We start from the raw sequence: 24,679 nt of genomic DNA, 5'->3' as shown, positions 1-24,679 counted from the left end.
TGGTATGATTTGATATTAATAAAATTATTGTCTATGTTTTTTTCAAGGAGATATATAGAAGTGTTCTGCTGATGGAATCTTTTCTTTTAAAGAGGTGTGTGCTGATAGAGTGGGCGACGATGCAAGGGGCAACTGATGGAGCTTTGAGCTTTCCTATATATTTGCCGCTGAACGGATGAGTAAAATTTAAGTGTTTAACCGGTTAAATTTTAAATTTATTTTTTAATAATTATAAATTTAATTTTTTTTATAATTATTAAAAGTTTACATAATTATTAATTTTAGAACATGTAAAATCAAACTGATTGAGAAACTCACATTTAAAAAAATAATTTATAAGGTTTGCTGCCTGAAATAGCAACGAAAAGTGAAAACGATAAGATTTTGCAAAGAGGAAAGTGGGGCAATAAAAGGAAGGGAGAAAATGATTAAAAAAAAAAAACATGTTTTTTTTAATGAATTATGCAAGTCAAAGACTCAAAATCATCTCGTGTTCTTGTTGATGGGTTTTCTTTTGTCATTTCTCACATGTGTCTTGTTGATTGTTTTATATCTTGTTATTATAAAAAAAAATGTTTTTTAAAATATTTTTTATTTTAAAATTATATTTTATTTTTTTAAAAAAATTATATTCATTGACATTACTAGAAAACCAAGAATTTTCATATATATATATATATATGAAAATAAAAAAAACTAAAATAGAATAGTTTTTTAATCTGCACCAAATTGTACATCCACACACAATACATTGTTCATTGACTATTCATTTCTCATTTTATGAGAGTGCTTTTTTTTCTTCTCCTATTATCCCTTTAGTTTTTAAAATTTATATTTTAATCATAAAACTTTATTTTTTTTATATTTTAGTTTAGAGGCATTAAAATGGGATGGAGGAGAGAATGCTCTCAATCAATCATATTGAAACCAAAAAATTGTCATTGAATACTTCTTGAATATAAAAGTTTAATAGAGCTGGTTTAGGTCTTAAATCTTATTAAAAAAAAGATTGAAATTCAAAATTAGGTATGTTTTGATTTTAAATTTTTAGATTGATTAGAGTATATTTTTGGGATTGGAAATGTGAATATGGAGGGTTCTAAAGTTTTATTTTTATTTTCAATTTTAGATGAAAACTAATTGAGATATGAGTTTCGAGAGTTAAAAAAATCTTGAATCTTGATATTTTTCGTGCCAAAATGCATCAAAATGATGTTTTTTTTATTTTTTAAAAATTATTTTTGAGATTAATGCATCAAAACGATTTAAAACATACAAAATTTTTTTTAGCAAAAACAAAAATTAAATTTTTGTGGAACGCGGTTTGCATCGCATTCTCAAATGGTGGATATTAAATTTTAATTGAAGACAAGTTTATGAATAAGAAAATGTGTTTTTATAAAAAAAAAAACATAAATACATAAAAAGAGAGTTTTAATTGAAGACAAGTTTTGCAAAAAATCATAAGGAAAAACTATTTGCCTAAGACAATGGTATTTCGACAGTTTCTTGAAAGAAAAAAAATATTTTTCATGCCAAAGACATGTTGTTCTCTATTTTATCATAAAAATAATTTATCCTTCATGTACTTGATCGAACTTTCTATGAAAATAAAGTAAAATAGATTATGCAGACACACTACATTTTCATTTTTAGATTAAAAAAAATTAAAAAAATACTATCATTTTTTTCCATATACTCCTTCAATGTATTGATAGATTAAAATAGAAACCCGTAATATATCACCAACAATGACAATAGTTAAACCATCTAGTAGGTGATAAATAGTAAGAGTTTGGGATTAAGAGATTTATTTTTCTTATGGTTTCAGGTTCAAACCCTGTGATTGCTAATATATAATAGTCATTGAAGGCTTACATGATCGTTAACTTCAGGGCTCGTGGGATTAGTTGAGGTGCACGCAAGCTGGTCCGGACACCCATATTAATTAAAAAAAATAGTTAAATCACTAAAATGAAAATACTAACTAGTTAATAAGATAAGAACTAATTGAGGAGGAGAAATTATTGTTCCTCCTCACATATTATACATCATTGAAAAAATAACATGTTTTTTTATTTATATTTCGGGGTTATTTGTTTTTGCGGTTGAAATCATGTTTTGTGATTAAAAAAGAACAATTTATTTAAAATTATTTTTTAGTATTTTTAATTATTTTATGTGTTGATGTCAAAAATAAATTTTTTTAAAAAAATATTATTTTCATGCATTTTCGAGCGAAAAATATTTTGAAAAGTAACTACTACCCCACTCTCAAACACTACCTTTAACATTAGGTTTTTTCTTTAACTAAATTTTTTTTTATTAATCAACTTTTCTAATAATAAATAAATACATGAAAATTTATAAAGTGATTTTCATAAAACTATTTTTTCTATGCCTATATTTTCATGACATTATAATATATATTCTTTCATAAATTTCTAATTTTCTAAAAAAAAACAAAAAGAAGAGGGAAAAAAGGCATTACTTTTATTTCCTTTTATTTGGCCACTCAAAAGTTAGAGTTGTCGAGACCTATTTACTAGTTCGAAATTAAGGTAAAGTCATCTTGCTTTCTTTTTCTGAGATCAAACCAGGATTTCACCTACTCTTTGATGACTAGAGGTGGTAATCAAAAAAGGCACGGGTGCTTTGTGTACCTGCCTCTTGCTTTTTTATACAGCTATATATATTGAAGGAAGTGCTGCTTCCTGCATCACCAAAAGTATTTTCTTCACCAACAAACAATGACTACCAAAGCGACTAGAGATGAGTCCCTCCCCGACTATGATAGCAGCTCCTCCTCCACCACTGTACCTGACTCTAGCCGGAGCTGGATGAGCAACCTCAGCTTCGGTAGCCGTCGAAGTTCTATCTCTATTTCTTCATCTGTAGCTGATAGTGCTTCAATCTGCAGCACTGCCCGCATGAAGCCACACAAGGCTAACCAAGCCGCATGGCAGGCCATAAAGCGGCTACAAAGAGCAACAGGCCGAGTTGGTCTCGACCATTTTCGTCTCCTACGCCGTTTAGGCAGTGGAGATATAGGCAATGTCTATCTTTGCCAGATAAGGAACCCTGTGGTGGGTTTGCCACAGTGCTTTTATGCCATGAAAGTGGTGGATAAAGAGGCACTTGCTATAAGGAACAAGCTGCAGAGAGCTGAGATGGAGAAAGAAATTCTGGGTATGCTTGATCATCCTTTTTTGCCTACTCTTTATGCAGAGTTTGAGGCTTCTCATTACTCTTGCTTGGTTACTGAGTACTGTCCTGGTGGAGATTTGTATGCTGCAAGACAACGCCAGCCATGGAAGCGCTTTAGCATCTCATCTGCTAAGTAAGTAGTAATTTTTCAGGTTTTTCTTTCTCATTTTTCCTTAATGTAGCCTGTTGTCCTGACTATGATTATGATTATCATCTACAGGTTTTATGCTGCCGAGACTCTCCTGGCCCTGGAATATCTACACATGATGGGAATTGTTTACAGAGATCTTAAACCGGAGAATGTTCTTGTCAGAGAAGACGGTCACATTATGCTTTCAGATTTTGATCTTTCTTTCAAATGTGATGTTGTCCCAAAGCTTTTAAGGTCTAAACCCAGCTTGGAAGCCATTGTTCGTCACAAGAATGAAACCACTAGTTTCGCACCCTTAACCTTTTGCGCTACACCTATACACCCTGTCCTATCTTGTTTCTCATCTTCCAACAAGAAAAGGAAACCTAGAATCACAACTACAATTACAGAACAAATTGATGGCCAGGGTTATGACGAAGAAGTTGAAACAGAATTGGTAGCCGAGCCCATCAGTGCTAGATCAAAGTCCTTTGTCGGGACCCACGAGTACTTAGCACCAGAGGTGATATCAGGGCAGGGCCATGGAAGTGCGGTGGATTGGTGGACTCTTGGGGTGTTCTTGTACGAGATGTTATATGGGAGAACACCCTTCAAAGGTGAAAACAACGAAAAAACCTTGATTAACATACTTAAACAGCCCTTAACCTTTCCAAGAATAGGTGTAAATAGCAGCAAAGAATTTGAAGAGATGGTGAAACTTCAAGACCTTGTAGGCAAGCTTCTAGTGAAGAATCCCAAAAGGAGAATTGGGAGCTTAAAGGGGTCTGTTGAAATCAAGAGGCACGAGTTCTTCAAAGGTGTGAACTGGGCTTTGATCAGGTCAATCAAGCCACCAGAGTCTCCTAGTGATCTTTGCAGGTTCAGGAGTAGAGCTCACATACCAATGTTGAGCAAGAAAGAGAGACAAGAACCATATCAGATCCCTAGTCATTTTGAATACTTCTAAGTTCCAGCTTCAAATTGTAGATTAAAACCAAAATTATCAATGTATAACAGCAAGCCAAGGAAATTATTTCCTGCGTATTTGTTAGGAATGAGACACTTTATTAGTAGTAGCCCTTCTAAATATAATTAATGTAGTAAAACCTTTGAATCCATGAATTTGTTCTGCGACACTTGCTTTTGTGTCGATCACTTTCTCTCTTCGTAAATGCCACTACATAATGTCTTTGCTTGCGTGTAAAAGAAGAGGATCTCATAATTGTTCCAGTGTGATTCTCATGACAAGTCCAGAAACCCATATGGCGATAATAATTGCACTTCTTCCTCACAATGATGGTAAATATAATTTAATTAATTAAAGTAAGGATAAAAACATGGCCATTTTTTTTTTATCAGCTTTTTGACTGCTATTTCTACGCATGTTTCTGTACAATATCGATTCCATTGATTGACTGCCTTTACTATCAGTTTGATGCTTTGAGTACCTTTCTCTTCCATTACTCCTTTTACGATCTTATCATAATCTTCCATCTATTATGTTGTTACAGTGGAGGCTCAAAGGTGTCTTTGGTAATTATGTTTTACTTTTTACTCGGAGAAAAAATGTTTGGTTAGTATACAGCTCTTATATTTTGCATTTCATTCTCTGTATAATTTACATTTCAAATCTTGGTTTTGTAAAAGTTAAAAATAATTTATTTTTTATTTATGGAAAATTGCTTTTCATTTATTTTATAAGTAAAATTTCATCTCAAAACAATTTTAACTGAACACGTATTTTTTAAAACAATAATCAAAAGTGTTTTTCTTTAACCTATTTTTTAAAAACTATAACAACAAAAGCTACCACGATGTCAAGCACACACTCAGTAACCACACTAGATATGTGGACCCGCGTTACGCTATTAGCCGAAATATTTTTTTATTGGTTAAAAAAAGATGCTCGGGTGACGCAAGTGTATTTCAAAGGAACAAAAAAAATGCAACTTGGGGCATAGACCCGGCTGAGCAAAAAAATTGGTATAATTTAGTTAGATAATTTTTTTTAAAAAAAAATAACAGCAGTAGATGAACTAATTTTAAAAAAAAAATGAATCATGGGAACTTGAAAAAAAATGGTTACCGAGATGAAAAAAAACTAAAAAAAGATAAGAAAAAAATAACCAATGCCAGCCAACCTAAGTGAACATGCTAAATATATAAACCAAGTCATGAGATCGGCTAAATATGCAAGTCAAGTCATAAGATTGGAATAAGCCAACAAAAAAGAGAAAAAAAAAATCCAGCACCAAATAAATCCAATGTAAAATGATGAAAAGTCAATTAAAAAATAAACCAAAAAAACAACTAGCAAACTAGAAAAGCCAACCAATCTCTACAACCCATAACCTAATATTAAAAAAACTTCAACCTTAAAGGATGGAGCTAAAAAATAATAATTAATTTTCAATGTTAAAAGATGAAATAAAAAAAATATAAATTTAAAAAATTTACCAAAGTAAATTCAACATAAGAATGACAAATAAAAATAACCAGGATAACCCAAGTTATTTTCAAAATTAGTGAGAAATTTGATAGAAAGAAAATATATAAAAATAACAAAACTCAATCTCAAATTGAATAAATTCTAAAGGATGAAATTGAAAAAAATATGAACTTGAAAAAAGAAAAAGAAAAACTAAGTAAACCAAGGCGAACCTCCTAAACTTGAGTTAATCTACAAAACTCACAACCCATGAAATCCTTGAGTCGGGCTTAATCAGGAAGCTCGATTCTCAATCAATTTAATGTTGAAGGATGGAATATAAATTTTTTTTTATCAATTTAAGAAATTTTCCAAAATAAAAAAAATAACAATAAAAAAATTGGGACCAAATCTAATAGGAAATAAAAAAATTAAGGTGGGTGAAATTGTAATCCGTGAAATCTTTGACCTGAGCTCAATCAAGAAGCTCAATTTATGATCGATTTAATATTTAAGGATGAAACAAAAAAAGACATCAATTAAAAGAATAAATCAAATAAAAAAAACTTGGCTTGAGTCAATCTAGATTAACCCTTGACCCATCACATAAGATCAAGATAACCGCATAGAAGGATGAAATAAAGAAAATCAATTAAAAAAAAATCTTAAAAAAAAACCTAGATTAACTTAGATCAACCTTTAGAACCCATGATTTGGGGCATGAGGATAAAATTATACTATAAAAGACAAACTAAAAAAAATATATATGAATCCAAATTCTTGATCAATAAAATATCGATGGATGAAATTGAGAAATAAAGTTTCAATAAAAAAGGATCTAAAACAAAACAAAACAAATAGCAATTAAAAGAATAAGGATCAAATTTGACATAAAAATAAAATAAAACATTGAGGGGTATAATTGAAAAACAAATCCAATTAAGAAAATGATCAAAAACAAAATATCCATAAAAAGAATGAGGATCAAATCTAACAGATTAACAAATCATAAGACGATGAAATTGAAAGACGATTCTAATTATATGAATTATTTAAAATTAAACAAATAGTAATAAAAAAAACAGGGACCAAATCCGGAAAAAAAATAAATTGAAGAGCTACTTTGAAATTTTGCAGTGCTATGTGTGGAAATCAAGGAAGAGAGAACAAAGAATAAGAAAAAAGAAATGGCAACCGCCGACAAACCAAAGGGATGTTGGTCGCACGAACCGCCCAGGGGCTGCTGTGAAGATTCATAAGTCGCTGCGAAAGCTGGCGTTTGTCCACCGAAAGACACTGCACCTGTCGTCCAAAGAGCTCGGACATACCCACATGCGTCTGCGTGAACAACATGCGTCATCAGTTTTTAATATTAAATAATATTTTTATATATGTTAAATTATCAAATTATCCTTGATCCAACTTGATAATAAAAAAAAAACAACAACACTAAGACCAAAGATCCCCTTGATGCAAGCTTAAGATAAATTGAATTCAAATGTAATATAATCATTTTACTATGTTAATTAAAACAAAAAAATTCTAAACAACCCTTGCAACTTGCAAGTCAATTCAATATCTTTTATTTTGAACGACATTTTAGTCATTTCATTATGGAAAAAATCAAAATTACCTTGCTACCCTTACTACCAAGGCTATTTTTTTTGGTTGAGAAGGACAAAATAATAATGTCACTATTTCAATCCATGGGACCAATAAGTCTAGGGTTACAATATAACCTTCTCCCCTTTTAGTATTTTTTTTTTAATAATGACTCACATTAAATGATTGGCATTTTCCAAATTGACCCAAATTGAATTTTTCCTGATGAAAAGTTCATGGTGAAAATGGGATTAAGAAGTTAAATATTGGCAATTAAAAGCAATGACATTTTTTTAAAAGAAAAGGGAGGGATCTCCACCTCCCATCTTGGGATGAGGTGATATTAAAAATATTATGTATTGTGTGGGAGTGTGCATGGAATGAGTGTTTTAAGTCAAAACTCAAGGCCATAGAGTCTATAAAAGTGGTAAAGGAATTTGCTTTCAAGAGCTTGCCATCTCGCCTGTGCCAGTGGTCAGCTTGAACCAGCACGCGAGCTTCCCTTTTTAGCCCACTTGGGCGGGAAAAGCATGCATGGTGAAAGTGACCGACCGGGTTCTCTAGTTTTCCAATTTCCCATACATCCATGCCCTAATGTTTTCCAGTTTCTCTTCTTCCGTACGACGAAGAATGATGAGTGTGATATTTATTTATTTTCCTATTGAAAGATTTATTCAGAAAAAGGAAAAAAAACAAATTAGTCATGTCTTTCTGAATGTGAAATTCACCACCGCTGGGTGGATATAAGAGGTGCGCAAGTAGGGGTGATCATTTTCGGTTCGGTTCGGTTTTTATATAAAAAAATAAACCAAACCAACATTATTAATTTTAAAATTTTAAAACCGAAACCGGTTCAAACCGACTGGTTTCGGTTTGGTTCGGTTCAGTTTTTGTTGTTCAAAAACCGGTAAAACCGAAAAGAAAATCTCGGTGCCCAGTGTCCACAAACTCCAAGCAAATCTCAGTTTCTGTTGTTCACGAAAATAGATCTGCCCAGTGCCCACAAACTACAAGCAAATCTCGATGTCCAGTGCCCACAAATTACAAGCAAATCTCGGTTTCTGTTGTTCAAGAACACAGATCTGCCCACAAATTGCAAGCAAATTATAACTTAATAATAATAATAATAAAAAACAAAAACCCACAAGATGCAGACTGCAGAGATAAACTTGAAATGGAGTTAGAATTTTAATCATCAAAAAGTCATTTTTTTTTATCTGCCCAGCCCATGTAGTTTGATTAAAGTAAATGTTGATGCAGGGGTGAACTTAAAGAGATGAGATGAGAGATAGAGAGAAAAGGAGGAGGGGCTACGGGGAGATGAGAGGCATGGAGATAAAAGGGAAAGGGAGGGGGGATGTGAAAAGATGATGAGAGGCAGGGAGAAAAAGGGAGAAAAAAAGGGAAAAGGGAGGGGGGCTGTGAGAAGATGATGAGAGGTAGAGAAAAGAGAGGGGGGCGTCAACTGCACTTTAGGTCTAGGGTTTTTTCTATTTATACTTGGTTTTTTTTTAAATGCTGGAATGGTTGAACCGGTTCGGTTCAATCGGTTTCAAACTTTGGAAACCGAAACCGAACCGAACCGGAATTTTTTTATGATTTTTTAATCGGTTAATTCGGTTTTTTTTTCGGTTCGGTTTTTTCGGTTATTTTTTTTTTCTGGTTTTTTCGGTTTATTCGGTTTATCAGTTTTTTTGCTCACCCCTATGCGCAAGAGGACGATGATGAGGGATTTTAGAGGACTCCAGGATTATGATATTTATTCTATAAGAGAGATAGAGACAGAATAAAAGAGGAACAAGAGAGAGAGAAAAAATCTATAAAGAAATATTCTTATTATTTTTTCTTTTATCATCCATTTTTATCTTCCAAGTGGACCTACAAAATAATTATTAGTAGTTAATCTTTGAGTACTCTAAATTTTTTTGTGCTGGCTCCTACTTACATTTTAATTTATTCAAGAGTATGCTAGTTTATAAGATCACGCTATGCTGCGGCTCAAATAAAATAAATAAATATATGTAACAAATATGTCCATGCCACGGTGAATTATTTGACATTGATATTAAACCTACTTCAATGGTTTAATCTTGAAATCTCATTATCCAAGTTCTTGTTTAACATGAGTTTAAAATTAAATCGTGTAAGAGTTACTCTGACATGACCCAATTAACTTAACAAGTCCCAAGACAACCCAAATGATCGATAAAAAATATGGTTTGGCTTTAAAGATTTTCAAGATGATTTTTTTTTCTAATATTGAGATGACAATATATTGAATCGACCTGAATTTCACAGCTTAACCCTTCAAATCTGTTATGGATTTCACTAGATTTAAGAACTTTGTTTCTTCTTTTTTTTTACTTAATTATACAATAATAAAAATATATGCTTGTAAAATCGAGCATCAACATAAACAATTTATAGAGACATTCAAAATAAGAAAAATTTGAAAAATAAAATTAGAAAATGAAGGATGAAAAAAAAAAAGGAAATGTGAAAAAAAGGTCACCTCCCATATGAATAGTGAAGGAGGAGGTGAGTTGACTTCCTAGCTCTTTTAGAGGTATTAAGTAATTATAAAAAAATCTAAAAGGGATGGAAAATTTATTGTGTAAAATGCACTATGGATCTTCTCACAAAGCATTATGGACTCATTGTTTATAGTGTTTTTTTTTTTATTTAGCCCTTGTTGGGTCAAATTGTTAGTCAATTTAGGCTAATTTGTTAGGAGAGGGGGTGAGATTGAAAGATAAGGGATCAAAATGAAAAATACGGAGAAAACTAGTGGTTTTTTTTTTTTTAACTTTATGTATGTCGAAAGTAAAAGTACCTTTTGGCCCTAAAAAATAGAACATATTGAGTGTAACTCGGCAATCTCATAGGGATACATTTGTCATTTTCAAATTTAAAGGGGACAATTAAGATTTTTTACTTTTTAATGCATAGTAAAATGATTATTGTATCCTTAGATTCAAAATTTGGCAAGACTTCCATACAAGGTCATTTTTGTTTTTGTTTTTTTTTTAATTTCTTAAGAACAATGAAATGACTTGCATGCCTTTAAAAGTGGAAATTTCTATAGCTTATGTCTAGGGGCATTGTTGTCATTTCACTTGGGTTTTAGTTGTTGTTGTTATTATTAGGTTGGGTTAAGGACAATTATATATATATATATATATATATATATATATATATATATATATATATATATTAGAAAAAAGTTGTTGAAGCATGCAATTTACATGGTAGCACGTGCAGGGCTGTCTGGTGAACAAACACCGCTTTCCATGGTGGCGTTGGTTTCTTCTCGGCCTCATCTCTATTGTGAGGCGGCTCATGTGGCCAACAATTTTCCGGATTGGCAGAGACAATCTTTTATTACTATTTATTTTATTTTGATTAATTTATAAAATCGGAACTCTTTTTTCAATTTCATCCACTTTCAATTTTTTTTAACTTTAAAATTTGGTCCTCATTCTTTTTATTGTTATTTGTTTTGTTTGAGATAATGTTTAGATTATTTTTTTTTTACAATTTTGTCCTTCTTAGGTTTTCTTTCTTATAAAATTTGATCATCATTCTTTTGATTACTTTTTTTCCATGTCAGTCTTTTTTAAATTTATTTTTTATTTAATCCTTTAACATTAGTTTAGTTTGGAATTGACCTTCTTGATAGAACCCGAGTCTGAGATTTCATGAGTTGCGAGTTTTAAAGATTAACCCAGGTTTAGAAGGTTCGCTTGTGTTGTCTTGATTTAAAAAAAACTCATGGTTTTTTAGTTTCAGGCTTTATCATTTATTCAATTGGACATTGAACTCCGTTATTTTTATTTGCTTGCTTTTTATAGAATTTTTCACTAATTTTAAAAATAATTCAGATTATCTCAATTCTTTTTATTTGTCGTTCCTTGTTGAATTTATTTTGATTTTTAATTTTATTCTTCAATATTAAATTGATTATTTTTTATCCATTCAACATTGAGTTGTTTTATAGTTGAACTTTATAATTTTATTCAATTATCTTTCATTAATGATTTTTTTTACCTTTTATTACCATGGATAATCATTAAAGTAAATAAAAACTTTATTCTAAGAAACAAAGTTGTAAAACATATCTGGGTATATATCCAGTGTTGCAATATCAAATATTGATTTAATTAATTAGATGTGTGTCCAACTATTTCAATTTATGATTGAAACTTTTTTATATTAAAAAATACATTAAAAAATATTACATATTTATTTTTTTTATCAAAAAAAACATTTATTCAACCCACGGTTAAATACGAGTCAAATCACTAATATACATATAAGAGATGTGGCCCCTAGAAAAAAAATGTAATCGTAATACTCTTGCCAAAATTCTTTTTAATCCACAAAGTTGAGACTTAAACAATAAAAGAACAAACTATTGACTATGTGGTGGTTTAAAATAAATCCACAAAGTGGATTTATTTATTTTTTCTTTAACACAAAAGAAAGTCTTTTCACGTTGTATCAGTTAAAAGCCACTCGCTTTCACTCTCCTTTTACTTTTCAAACTAAACATCTACTTTTATTTAGTCTTGAAAAAACAAAATTAGGGTTTACAAGAAACAATTTCTATAATATTCTATCCTAAAATTATTTCTTTAATATTTATTATGAATATAGATTTTAGAAATTATTTATTATTTATTATTTGTAATTTATAATTTTTTACTATATTTCATTTAACAACGTTTGTTTGTTGTATTGACGAATAAGATTTTAACATTAATATTTATTAAACCATTTAAGAGCTCCACTTAGCTCAATGACATTGTCTTTCTTCATGGTTTAATAAATACTAGTTATTAGCCCGTGTTTTACCGCGAGTTAGATAAATTTTTTAAAATGTAAAAGAAAATATTAAGAGGTGAATAATTTTTCTTATTATGTTATTAAACCTAACTTAATGAGTTAATCTTGAAATCTCGCAATCTATCTCTTTGCCTAACTCGGGTTTCAAATTAAATCGTGTGGGAGTTAGCTCAAATTAAATTGATTGATTTCGTGGATTAAAATGCAATCTTGATGACGGGTAAAAATATAGCTTAGCTTTTAACAAAACTTTAAAATGAAATTTTTTTTTCACAAAAACTATAGAGACAATGACAGATTAAATCGATCTCAGTCTTCAAACAAACTGTGTCATGGATTCCATTGAGTTTAATAATTTATTTTTTATAAAATCTTTTTTTTAATTATATGATAAAAATAAATGGTTATATAATTGAACATCAACCTAAAAATAAAAACTTATTTAAGACAGAGATAACCCTAAAGAAAGCAAAAATAAATAAATCATGCAGTTTATTTCCCAACCAATCAAATATTGAAGGATAAAATCGAGGAAGAACTATTAAAAACAATCAATAGACCAAAAACCAAAAAAACTTATTCGGCTAGTGGGTGAACTCGTCAAATCTATGAACCATGTAACTCGAGCTAGCACGTTAAACCTGTGAACCGGGTCATGGACTCTAGTGAAATTATAATTTTTTTTCCAAAACTATTTTTTATTTAACTATATGATAAAAAAAATATACGATCGCAGATAAAACACCAACCTAACATTGAGATGCTGTAAAAAAATTAAGCGACAAATGAAAATCAAAATATTTAACATCGCAACACGAGAAATTTATCTTGTTGTGTTTAATGAATTTATCTGTTAAAATAAATTTGTAATAGAAAAACACAAAATTTATAATAAAAACCAAAACACATAGAAATTAAATTAAAAAAAATTCATGTATCATTAAAACTTTGCATACATTGATTGCATCATATATCATAATTAAGAAATAGAACTAATAAGAGTCATGGGAATGTATGTCATTGATTTAACATAGTCTCTTTCATGTACTATAATATTATTATTTACTTAACATGATTTTGAATAGAAGTACATAATTGGTCTAACAATAATGTCTTAGCAAAAAATTATTTTTATCATTATACTAATTCAATCATGTATAATAAATAAAAAACATAAAATATTATAAATATCTTCATAAATAAGCTTAGAGTATAGAATACATGTTCATCATAAAATCATAACATAATATCAATAATCATGTCCTTTCATTAATGGATCAAGAATCATAATATTGGTGCTTTTGCATTAAATTGACATCTCTTATTTTTGGATTTTTATTTAACAACAAAGTATTTCAATTCTATATATTTTGTATCCTTTAAATACTTTTTTTTTTATAGAAAAGAAGACAGTTGTGAAAGTATTACAATAATGTTTTAGTGGCTTGGTGATACTGTCTATTATCTCAAATCTTGAAATAAAGGTTTGCAATGAATTCACCTCGATTGTGACCTCAAAGCATTCTTATAAATTTGACTTTCAAAGTGGATGCATTAATAATAGATTACTTCACACTCTTTAATGAGAGTGTTCCTCCAATTAAAAGAACAAATATCCAAATATTAATTTTAAAAAAAATCTAAATTTGAATAACCAACCATCTTAAGATGATTCGATTTTCTATAAGTGGACATGAAATATTTTGTTCCTTGCAAGTATTTTAATATTTTCATGTTAAGAATTAATTCTCAAACTAACTAGAAAAATTTTAGCATTAACTATCTTTGGTGTTTGCGCTTCGCTGTGATGCCGAACTATTTTTTTAAACAAAAAATGATAATTAGGGATTGAAATGAGGTTAAAAAATAACATAAAAAAACCGGTCATGATAAATATGTAACAACGCTAATTAAGGCTAAGACAACATTGTTTATTTTTGGATAACATGCACTATCCATAATGAAAGAGGAGACAACGAGGAATAAAAACATACAACAAAAGCCTATTTTTTACAATCAAGAGCCTCTGCACGCGCCGCTCAAAGCTCAAGGTGGCCTAAACATGCCAATAGTTTTTTTTTAAATTAAAAAATATTATTTAAATGTTAAATTATGCAATTATCCTCAATCTAACCTACAATTAACAAAAAAAAAAAGGGGCTAAAAGACCCTAGTAACTCTGACCTCCAATTACTTATATTTATTGGATTCAAGGGTGAATGTGTAATTTGACTGTTTATAAAAAAATAAAAATATAAAGACACCTTTGCCCCTGTTGTGTTGATTCTTTTTTTCTTGGAGTATTTTTGTTATTTTACTGTAATTAAAATATTGAATAGATAAAAATACCCCCAGTCAAATCTACAATAACCAATAAACCATGTGAAAATACAAAAACACCCCTAACTCCAATGCAAGTGTTTTTTTTAGGGTCATAAACTTTAGTTGACTATTGTAGTGAATTTATTAAGCCATTTAAGAATTTATTTTCTCATTCACGTGGACAACATCTTTTTATAATAATTTATTTTTTTTATATAAAAATTACTTGTAACCTTATTATTTCTATCATCAACAAATAAGCATATATTTTAATTTTTTATTTTTTTAAAAAATAAAGATGGAATTTCAACATTGCAAACCCCATTTCATTCATTCATACACATCCATACCTACCTCGTCACTTGAAACCCAACACCTCCACATCTTGTCCTTCTCTTTTTATTAACCCATCAACATTGGCAGCACCTCGCAATTAGTCATCAGCTGCATGCAATCCCCTTGGCATTACCACTGACCCACCTTACTCATTCACTGCAATTATACTCATGTATATTAGCAACCATGCCCAACGACCTTTGTCTCATTCACAACCCTGCATGCCATGCGTCAATCAACCCTTGCCCGTCCCTTAAGGAAACCCTTTGCATGCATAGCTTCTCCAGATGCCACCATCTTCTCTCCATATATGCTTGTACATGTTTATATCATGTGTAAAAAATACTCCATTTTGAGCGTAGTGATAGAGAGATGGGAAAGGGAAATGGAAGTGATGAGGTTTTGGTGGTGTGTAGTGATAGGAATATGGGGACAGGGATAGCAATGTGGGATATGGAAACAGGAGATCGTATTATGCATATACCAACTTGTGCTTCTCCTCTTCATGGCTTGTTGTGTCTGAGAGATCAGTTTCTTGTAGCTTCTCAGGTTAACAAACATGGGTCTGTTGGTGGCGGGGCTATCTTCACTTGGTCATTGAACAAGGTAACAAAACCTCAAAACTCCTTTTGTCCTAAATATCTGTTGTCGTAATTGGTCTATAGTCTCTAGTGATGAATCAATTTCACTCAATAATTTCTTGCAATTTCTTGTGATTTTCTTTTGATCGTCATTGGTTTGGTGGATATTGCACCTAAAGCCTGGATCCATTAAAGAAATTGAATCAAGTAGGCTGCTTCTCCTTTTTAGCTACTATAATGTCTTCTTTTTTTGTTTGTTTTTTTATCGAGGATCATGGAGGTTCTTTTTTATATTTAGCAGCGAAAGCCCATCAGAAGTATTAAGCAGGGTAGTTGAAGACCTGAACTGGGTTTTGAAAATTTTGAATTATGATTCTGCATTAATATAAATTTGTTTATATAATTGATGTCTACAGATGAACTCAGATTTTCCAAATAGTTTTGAGTTCTGTTATAATTTCCTCAATTTCCCTTCCCAGACACGGGAATAGAATTATTTGCATGAAGCAGATCTTATAAAAAGTTTTCTGCATACTTCAATCACATTTACTTTTCTTAGCTATTAGATGTAATAAGTTTCTGATTGGGATTGGTAAGATACTAATATGATGGAAGTGACTTTTCTTTTTTTTTAGATTTTGCTTCTTTCTTTTTTTTGCTGCTCTGCCACAAACGTATTAGAAAATGGGGAAAAGTAGACGAAATCAAGCCAGAGATTCTGAATTGCTATAAAAATCTTGCTCATTTTATGTTCTGATGTTTCAGCCTCAACAACCTCTTCGAAGCTACCCGCTTGAAGCCATCGGCCCACTTGGTTGCACCAAGGACGGCCTGTTTCTTGCAGGTGGTTCTCCGTCTGGAAATGTTTACCTCTGGGAGGTTTGTTTGCTAAGCGCTTGCTTGTTATTTTGAATAAGAGGAGGAAAAAGAAAGAAAGAGCCACTTATATAAACGAAATATGTTCTATCCTGTCAAGAAGTCAAAACTCTGTTTCTTTCGACGAGTTCTTTAAAACTTATCTTGACTGCATTTTTTCTCATGTTCTATGATAAAAATAACGAATTCTTGTTTTTATTTTGCTGAACTTGATGGTAAAAATTAGAGTTTGGACTTCATAGTATACTGTCCCAATTCTGAAAAGTAGATTCTAATAAGATTGTTATAACTCGTAGGTTGCAGGTGGAAGATTACTGAAAACCTGGCGTGCGCATTCCAGGTCCTTGAAATGCTTGATTTTCTCTAATGATGACTCTCTTCTTATTTCTGGTTCAGAAGATGGTGTGGTCTGTGTGTGGTCTATGGTTAGGTAAAGATTGAATCTCTACTGCCAACTCCTTTATCACTTGTAGAAAAGAAGTTTAAAGACCAAATCATATGAATGGTTTATGCATCATACTGATTATCAAATTGATGGAAGCTTGCTAGATACAGAAGATTTTGGAAGCTCATGTTCATTGTTGCACTACTCGTCGGAGCATACATCCTCCGTCACCGGTCTGTTGACAACATCAGGCATTGCAAACTCAACTTTTATATCAAGTTCTCTTGATGCTACATGCAAGGTTCCTAGACATGTATTAGCTTCATTTACAATTCATATAAATTTAGCAGTGAAATTTCTTATGCTCAGGACAGGATATAATTTCGACTTTTTTAGGCTTGGGACGTGTTCTCGGGTAGGCTTATACAAACTCAGGATTATCCACTGGGGATAACTGCAATCGTCACTGATCCAGCAGAGCAGCTCCTGTTCGCTGGAAGCATGGATGGAAGAATATTTGTTAGCGTGCTTGATATTGGACTCCTGGAGGATCCTTTTGCTGTTGCCGGAGATGAACCAGTTGTGCTAAAAGGACACAAGTAATGTATGATGAATAAAGTTTGTTGAAATTTATTGAAGAATAAACTCCCTCGATATAATAGAAATGGTAGAGGAAAACAAAGGAAAATCTGAAAGTCTAACATGTAAACTTACTGTTTCTAGTTAGCAAATCAGGTTTTAGAACTAATTGAAAATTCCAATTGCTTCAAGTTTCTGAAATGTGCATTTGAATTGTCAGACTGATTACGCATAAAAAAATTATCTGAGATTTGTGACAATGACTGACTCACCCAAGTTATCTTTACATGAGTTGGTGGATAGATATTTCATGTATACCAACAATTATTTAGTTTTTTTAGCATGATTCTTCTCGTATCTTGCCCCAATAGCATCTGATAGTTATATTGAATGATTCTAAGAAGTTCCTGCCCTCAATGCAGTGGATCTATAATGGCTTTGACCTTCAGCTCGGTCGGTCTGATATCTGCTTCTGAGGATTGCACTGTCTGTCTCTGGGATGTCGTTGGTCAGGTGATAATACGAAGATTTAACCATAAAAAAGGTAAACATGACCCTTTTTGCTTTCTCAATCTCAAGAACTCATTGTTTTTTATGTTACTGTTCTGTTCTGGTACCAATTAAGTGGACGATCTGAAAACGAATGAAAGCGTTTCATCTTTCACGGCATTCTCATTAAGTGTTGTAGATTGGAAGTTTCTTGTTTTTTATTCAACGTTTGACTGCAAAGTTTTCCTGTTTTGAAATTTGAGTGATTCTGTGCTTTCTCAAACAACAATATCAATTGTTTTCATCTGTAAGCAGGGGCAGTAACCAATCTTGTAGTGATTCCACGGTCTTTGCTGCATTCTGCATCAAACCATCGAAGAGTTTCCAATCAGTTCCGCATTTCAGTGCTCAGTAAGTGTCCTCAGCCAGCCAACTCATCTAATGGGATTCTCACTCTCCTTCACACATGTTCTTCCCCCAAGGATCATCAGGCTTCTGTGGATCTCAGAAGAACCAATTCATTGGATCAGCAAATATTTGAGATGGAGGTCGCTTTTTCTCCTGTCTAGTATGTTCATGCTGCTGGTTACATGCATATATAATGAAAGAAGATGCATTGACATTCAGAGAACATACACTATGCTAATTGCAAAAACACACACAAATATCTGCTATCTTATACAATATAAAGAGTGGTGAAATAAATTTTGCTTTGTTATTTCTTTTATGTTCTTCAATATGTACAAGTAGCATAAGATGCGTTCTTATTTCTCTGCTTTGGAATGTAAGCAGCAAGAACAGACACCTGCAGCCATGCAAATGAAGGTAGAAACAAGCATGGACCATCGTACATGGGCTAGAAGGATGACAAATCATGTCATGGAAATGAACAGCCATTTGCAATCTCGTCTGCTCGACTTGATGCAGACTCGATTGTTATTAGCTACTGAAAATGATTCACCCACTACAGGAAAGAGTAAGAAGCTGAAGATCGAAAGTCCACCACTACAACAACAAGAGAAGATATCACAACCCCCTAGTTAATCTTCCATGATTTCAAAGCAGGAATTACCAGGAAAAGATATGAATCTGGCATTTTATTATGTCTTTGTTAGGGTGTAAACAGGAAAGGATGCAAAAGGTAAAAAGAAGAGAGATCAAGGGCTTTCTTATTCTAATGATTTTCCAGAGCTCATGCTATAGAAAAACTCGATTCACCAATTCTTAAGTGCTTACATTTGCTCAGTAGAAAAAGTAAGGAAACTCTCATGCCTGTTGTGTATTTGTTAAGCAGCAGCGCAGCATTCTTCTTAATTATTCCACTCACTGTGGTTGTGTTTCTGGTAAAAGCCATATGAAAATAGTATTGCAAGTTATGGCAAGCTAGTTGCTGGTTTCAGCTACTATGAAGAATCCGCAGCAGTAGCGGCTTATCAATTGTTTCTGGCCAAACAAATTGTTATATACAAATTATTAGCGTGATAATAATTGTTATTTAAAATATTTAAAAATATATTTTATTTGGAAATATATTAAAATAATATTTTTTTATTTTAAAAAATTATTTTTAATATTAGTATTTTAAAACAATAAAAATATAAAAAATTAAATTTTGTCCAGCTTTGAAATGCAATACCAAATAAAAGCTTGAAATCTGTTGTTATTATAGGATGATTAGTAATTTAGAAGGGTAATGATTTGGATTTAATTTATTTATTTTGGTGCTAAGAAATTAGGAATTGAAGAGAAAGAAGAGTAAAGTATAATTATTCCCTTTAGTTTTAATTATAAATTTAATTTTTATATTTTTATGCTTATTTATAATTTATTTTTTTATTCTTTCTTGAAAAATAAAATAAAGGAAAGATAATTGGGTAAAATGAAGAAACTTCACCACAAAAAAAGGTATTAAAAAATAAAACTATTAAATTAATTTTTAAAAACTACAAGGACTAAGTTATAACTAGCTTTGATACCCGCGCGATGCCGCGGGTCATTTTTTTTTGCATAAAAAATATTAAAAAAATAAAAATTTAGAAATCTTGGGTTTTTCTGCAAAGTTATACCAAAAAATCTTGGGTTTGGCTGCAACGCCTGATCTAAGAATAATATTTATAATATTAATAATAAAATTAAACTTGCATGACTCAAGTTTAAGTGAGTCTAGCTGTAACACCGGACCCAAGAATACTGGATGTGAGTCTGGCTATAAGGTCGTGTCATAAAAGTGTGATAATTAAATAGATTAATTAAAAAAACAAAGAAAAAAAATCAACAGGAAGGAAAAAACTAATGAAGAAAAAGAAAAAAAACATTGAATTAATTGGGTCAATATTTTAAACCAGGTTATCCCGTAAAATCTGGGATTTGCGTCATGAAAGTTTGATAACTAAATAGAAAAAAAAAATGACGGGTTTACCTAGAATTAACCGGGTTAACCCATCAAACCAAGTGAACCCGTCAAGTCCAGGATACATGTCATGAAAGTATGAAAGTCTGATAATTAAATAAAAAGAAAATTAACTTTAAAAAACTAAACTAAATGAAAAAAATAACTCGTCAAATAAGGTTAACCCATCAAACCCGAGATTCGTATCATGAAAATCTGATAACTAAATAAAAAAAAATTTAACATTAACAAACTAAATCAAACAAAAAAAATTCATTAAAAAAAATAAAAAGAAAAAACAAAAGAAAAAAACAGTTATATAATATAATATAAATATAATAATAATTATAATGAAAAAACGTGGGGACAATTTAAAAAAATAAAAAAAAAGTGGGGAAAGCTAAAGTTAAAGTTATATTCTCAACCAATTCAATATTAAAAAAATAAATTTAACAAAGATAATTTAAAAAAAAATGTGGGGAAAACACTGTAGCCAAACAAAAACCATGTAAGGGAAACACTGTAGTAATCCATAGTTTTTTTTTAAAAAAAAAAAGCTACAAAGCTAATCTCTCAACCAGCTCAATATAAAAAAAAAACCGACAAAGGCTATCTAAAAAAAAAAAAAGTCAATTTTGGGTAAAAGAAATGAAAAAAAAATGTACAAAAAAGGAAACAAAAGCGAAAAAAAAACACGTGGGGAAAGCTACAATGTTTTAAAGAAAAAGACAAAAAAACTAAATTTTCAACCAGCTCAATAGTAAAAAAATAAAATAAAAAAAAAATAATTATGAAAAAAGACAAAAAAAAAGAAAATATGTAAAAAATGACAATTTTGGAAAAAAAGAAAAATAAAAAGAAAATTAAAAAAAAACATATTGGGGAAGCTAAAGCTAGATTATCAGCTAGCTCAATATTGAAAAAATAAATTTGATAAAGATAATTTTTTAAAAAAATATATGAGGAAACACTGCAGCAAAACAAAAACTATGTAGGGGAAACACTGTAGCAATCCATATTTTTTTTAAAAAAAAAAACTACAAAGCTAAATTCTCAACCAACTTAATATAAAAAAAATAAAATCTACAAAGACCATTTTGAAAAAAAAAAATAAATAAATCATAAAAAAAAGAAAACAATGTATGGAAATATTATAGCAATCCACAATGTTTTAAAGAAAAAAACTACATAGTTAAATTTTCAACCAGTTTAATATTTAAAAAAATTAGTAAAGATAATTTTGAAACAAATTTTTTTTTAAAAAAAAAACAAAAAAAAGAAGAAGAAATCAATTTTGGGTAAAAAAAACATGTAAAAAAAAAAAAAAAAAAAACAAACCTGCTACAGGAAATATCCCACATGTTTTAGGGTTCTTTAATTAAATGAAGGAAAAATTTACGTACAAATAAAAAAAAATCAAAAGTCAAAAACACGAAAATATCCCCAGGGGTGGGGTTCATAATGACGTGGCAGGCAAAACGAGTGTCATTGATGCAACAATCTTCAGTCTAATAAAACCCACTGCCATATCTCTCTTACTGAGTCTCAGGCACCGTTCCACTCTGCTCTCCCTCGAAAGACATATTTCCTCCGCCATGATCGCGCTGAGCCGCCATTCCTCCACCGCAAAAGCGGCTGTACCGGCTGTTTACCGTCTGTTTAACATCACTTGGAGCAGGTTCTTCAGCACTGCAGGTGCAGCAGCAGAGGCGCAGCTGGACCCCGACTACTACTACTACAACGAGCCGCCCCGACGCAACCCACTTGGCGCCATGGATGACACAGAAAATTCGGTTCCAGGAAGAGGAGTGCAGTGGGCGTTTATAGGAAGCCCACGCGCGAAGAAGCGCGTGTATGCTGAGACTCTCTCGAAGCTTCTGGAAGTACCTTGCATTTCCATGGCTAGTCTCGCTCGCCAAGAACTTAACCCTCGCTCTTCTCTGTATAAACAGGTCTCGAAATTAATTAATTAAATAAATGCCTTAGCTTATCTATTTACTTGGATTATTTATTAGTGAATTCATCATGGCAAAGGTGAAGACTTTTACAAAAAGGAAGTGAAGGGGAGAAATTAACACAAAATTGACAAATTGTGTCTAATTTGATTTACATTGAGAATGATTTGTGGATTAAACTGTGAAACTGCTTATCGTTAGTTTTGAAATAAAAAAGGAAATCGGTAGAAAATTGTGGCCCTGAAGATTGCTGATTATATTAAGTGGTATTATAAAAAGGATATTTTTATTTTAATGGAGATTTGACAGTGGTAAGCTCTCATCTGTGGTTGCTTGTTGATTGTAGATTGCAAATGCTGTGAATCGTAGGATGCTTGTTCCAGAGGATATAATTTTTGGCCTGTTATCAAAGAGGTTGGAAGATGGGTATTACAAAGGTGAAACTGGTTTTATTCTGGATGGAATTCCTCGTTCACGGTTACAAGCTGTAAGTCTTCATTGTCAAAAACTGGATTCTTCAATTTTTAGAGGGGTCAATATGAAAATTAGCAATATTGGATATTTGAAAATTTTGGGGGAGAGGGTGAGGTGGAGCCCCCTCATGACTACATTACATACCGACCCTGTTCTTGTAATAAAAGATAATTCACTTGACATTATTGTCATTTCCATGCTAAGAAGTACCTTTTTCTTGGAGTTTTTCTTTGGGATAGAGGACATATAGTTTATGTTGTTGAGGTTAGTATTATAGTCTTTTGCACTTTCTGGGATTTGTTTTTAGGTGGATAGCTGCTTATGAAGTATAAATCTGCTAGAGTCAACACCACCTGGTACTGATTTATCTGATCTATTTTCATTTTCTTTTGAATCTGTGAAGGAGATTCTTGATCAACTTGTGGAGATTGATTTGGTCGTGAATTTTAGGTGCACTGATGATTCCTTGGTGAAACACCAAGAAGGTAGTTTCTTTTCCAAATCTTGTGAAGTGACCAATTCCTGTGGTCGAAATATTACCTCATATAAATTATAACACTCTTCCACTGTCATTGCAGAAGGTATCTGGAAAGAGAGAGTCTATGCTGAACAGGTAACGGTTGTGCTTTTATCTTCTTCCTTGTCATTTTGTTGATTGATTCCTATTGCATGGTATTCCTTTTGTGTGGATTATTTTTGGACAACTGCCAACCTGCACACAAAGACATGGAAAAATGAAGGCTAAAAGAGGATTTAGTTTCCCTTTATGTTTTGCTGGAGATTTTTCATATGTCCAGCTTTATTCTTTTTTTACTCAAAACCCTTTCTTTTGTGAATATGTAGTTTCCTATGTAATATTCCTTTTGTGTGCATTATTTTTTGACAACTGCCAACCCGCACGCAAACACATGGAAAGAAAAAAAAGGCTAAAAGAGGATTTAGTTTCCCTTTATGTTTTGCTGGAGATTTTTCATATGTCCAGTTCTTTTTTTTTTACTCAAAACCCATTCTTTTGTGAATATGTAGTTTCCTTTATGTAATATTCCTTTTGTGTGGATTATTTTTGGACAACTGCCAACCAGCACACAAAAACATGGAAAAAAAGGGCTAAAAGAGGATTTAGTTTCCCTTTATGTTTTGCTGGAGATTTTTCATGTCCAGTTTTTTTTACTCAAAACCCTTTCTTTTGTGAATATGTAGTTTCCTTTAAAGCAGGGTTCTTGGTACTTGATCTATTGCCACCAACAATTTAGATGATACTTGATTCTGCTAAAAATTGTATTATTCATATCTTACTGATAGGATCAGTACAGTTTGCCTTGGGATTTTTTTTATCATTAAATTTTTTATTGTCTCCTCAGAGCAAGCCACTAGAAGATTATTACCAGAAACAAAAAAGGCTTCTTGACTTTCAAGTAGGCAGTGCACCAGCAGAGAATTGGCAGGGGCTGTTGGCTGCATTGCATCTACAACACATAAATGCTGCGTGCTCGTCAAAGAAACCGACCACATCATCTAGCATGCTCTGAAATTCTTATCACCCTATATTAGATTGAGATGTCAACTTTACTGTAAATACAAGTAATGTGAATAGCGTCACGAGGAGGAAATTTCTATAGCGAATGAGATGGGAAATGCAAGTTTCCTTGTATTGTCTTGCTTACTAATTGAAAGAACTGAAGAAGGTGTGATGATTCAAGTCTGCAATATATAGTCTTTCACTGCTAAATATGAGAAGATCAATGTTCTTGTAGAATAACAGATACATACAGTATCATCACTGGTTTGGTTTCCATCTTTCCATGGAGTTCCAAGGTATGCTAGAAAAGAGCTTTCCCTCCCCAACAATAGAATGAAAACCAAGGGGAGATGAGGAGAGTATTATCCAAGAATTGTGCTGTGGACAGTCGATCCCCATCTGGACATATGTCCACAAGAATCTCAAATGGTAAATTTAGGAGAGTCCAAACTGATTTTGTTAGCCAAATGGCATATCAACGTTGTAAAGCCTTTGTATTATAAACACTATCATCGTTGTTCTGCTTTCGGGCTCCAATCTGATTTTGTTTGCCAAATGGCAT

The 24,679-nt window shown here is 31.6% G+C and overlaps 3 protein-coding genes across 3 annotated transcripts; all 3 read left to right on the top strand.

Annotated features, from left to right (window-relative positions):
* Positions 1–2,680: 2,680 nt before the first annotated feature.
* Positions 2,681–4,471, top strand: LOC7454701 (protein kinase PINOID 2). Its single transcript, XM_002322205.4, has 2 exons — positions 2,681–3,340; positions 3,428–4,471. Exons 1-2 carry the CDS (start codon positions 2,751–2,753, stop codon positions 4,302–4,304), a joined length of 1,467 nt encoding a protein of 488 aa, XP_002322241.2. The 5' UTR covers positions 2,681–2,750; the 3' UTR covers positions 4,305–4,471.
* A 10,526-nt stretch (positions 4,472–14,997) lies between these two features.
* On the top strand, positions 14,998–19,126 carry LOC7454700 (protein ROOT INITIATION DEFECTIVE 3). Its single transcript, XM_002322204.3, has 8 exons — positions 14,998–15,476; positions 16,217–16,330; positions 16,624–16,757; positions 16,869–17,013; positions 17,109–17,311; positions 17,714–17,835; positions 18,096–18,328; positions 18,573–19,126. Exons 1-8 carry the CDS (start codon positions 15,243–15,245, stop codon positions 18,822–18,824), a joined length of 1,437 nt encoding a protein of 478 aa, XP_002322240.2. The 5' UTR covers positions 14,998–15,242; the 3' UTR covers positions 18,825–19,126.
* A 2,495-nt stretch (positions 19,127–21,621) lies between these two features.
* On the top strand, positions 21,622–24,327 carry LOC7463112 (probable adenylate kinase 7, mitochondrial). Its single transcript, XM_002322203.4, has 5 exons — positions 21,622–22,121; positions 22,471–22,611; positions 23,002–23,083; positions 23,177–23,211; positions 23,960–24,327. The coding sequence occupies exons 1-5, from the start codon at positions 21,765–21,767 to the stop codon at positions 24,125–24,127; spliced, it is 783 nt and encodes a 260-aa protein (XP_002322239.2). The 5' UTR covers positions 21,622–21,764; the 3' UTR covers positions 24,128–24,327.
* Positions 24,328–24,679: the final 352 nt, after the last annotated feature.

The sequence above is a fragment of the Populus trichocarpa genome, chromosome 15 (genome assembly GCF_000002775.5).
Source record: "Populus trichocarpa isolate Nisqually-1 chromosome 15, P.trichocarpa_v4.1, whole genome shotgun sequence".
Taxonomy (NCBI): domain Eukaryota; kingdom Viridiplantae; phylum Streptophyta; class Magnoliopsida; order Malpighiales; family Salicaceae; genus Populus; species Populus trichocarpa.
Note: the sequence above shows the minus strand (reverse complement) of the source record. Positions and strands in the feature narration are given on the sequence as shown.

Coding starts and splice junctions, on each gene's coding strand:
- LOC7454701 (XM_002322205.4), top strand. CDS start 2,751: ATGACTACCAAAGCGACTAGAGATGAGTCCCTCCCCGACTATGATAGC. Junction 3,341..3,427: donor TTTAGCATCTCATCTGCTAA/GTAAGTAGTAAT, acceptor TATCATCTACAG/GTTTTATGCTGCCGAGACTC.
- LOC7463112 (XM_002322203.4), top strand. CDS start 21,765: ATGATCGCGCTGAGCCGCCATTCCTCCACCGCAAAAGCGGCTGTACCG. Junction 22,122..22,470: donor GCTCTTCTCTGTATAAACAG/GTCTCGAAATTA, acceptor TGTTGATTGTAG/ATTGCAAATGCTGTGAATCG. Junction 23,212..23,959: donor AGAGAGTCTATGCTGAACAG/GTAACGGTTGTG, acceptor TTGTCTCCTCAG/AGCAAGCCACTAGAAGATTA.
- LOC7454700 (XM_002322204.3), top strand. CDS start 15,243: ATGGGAAAGGGAAATGGAAGTGATGAGGTTTTGGTGGTGTGTAGTGAT. Junction 16,331..16,623: donor GAAATGTTTACCTCTGGGAG/GTTTGTTTGCTA, acceptor TATAACTCGTAG/GTTGCAGGTGGAAGATTACT. Junction 17,014..17,108: donor CTCTTGATGCTACATGCAAG/GTTCCTAGACAT, acceptor CGACTTTTTTAG/GCTTGGGACGTGTTCTCGGG.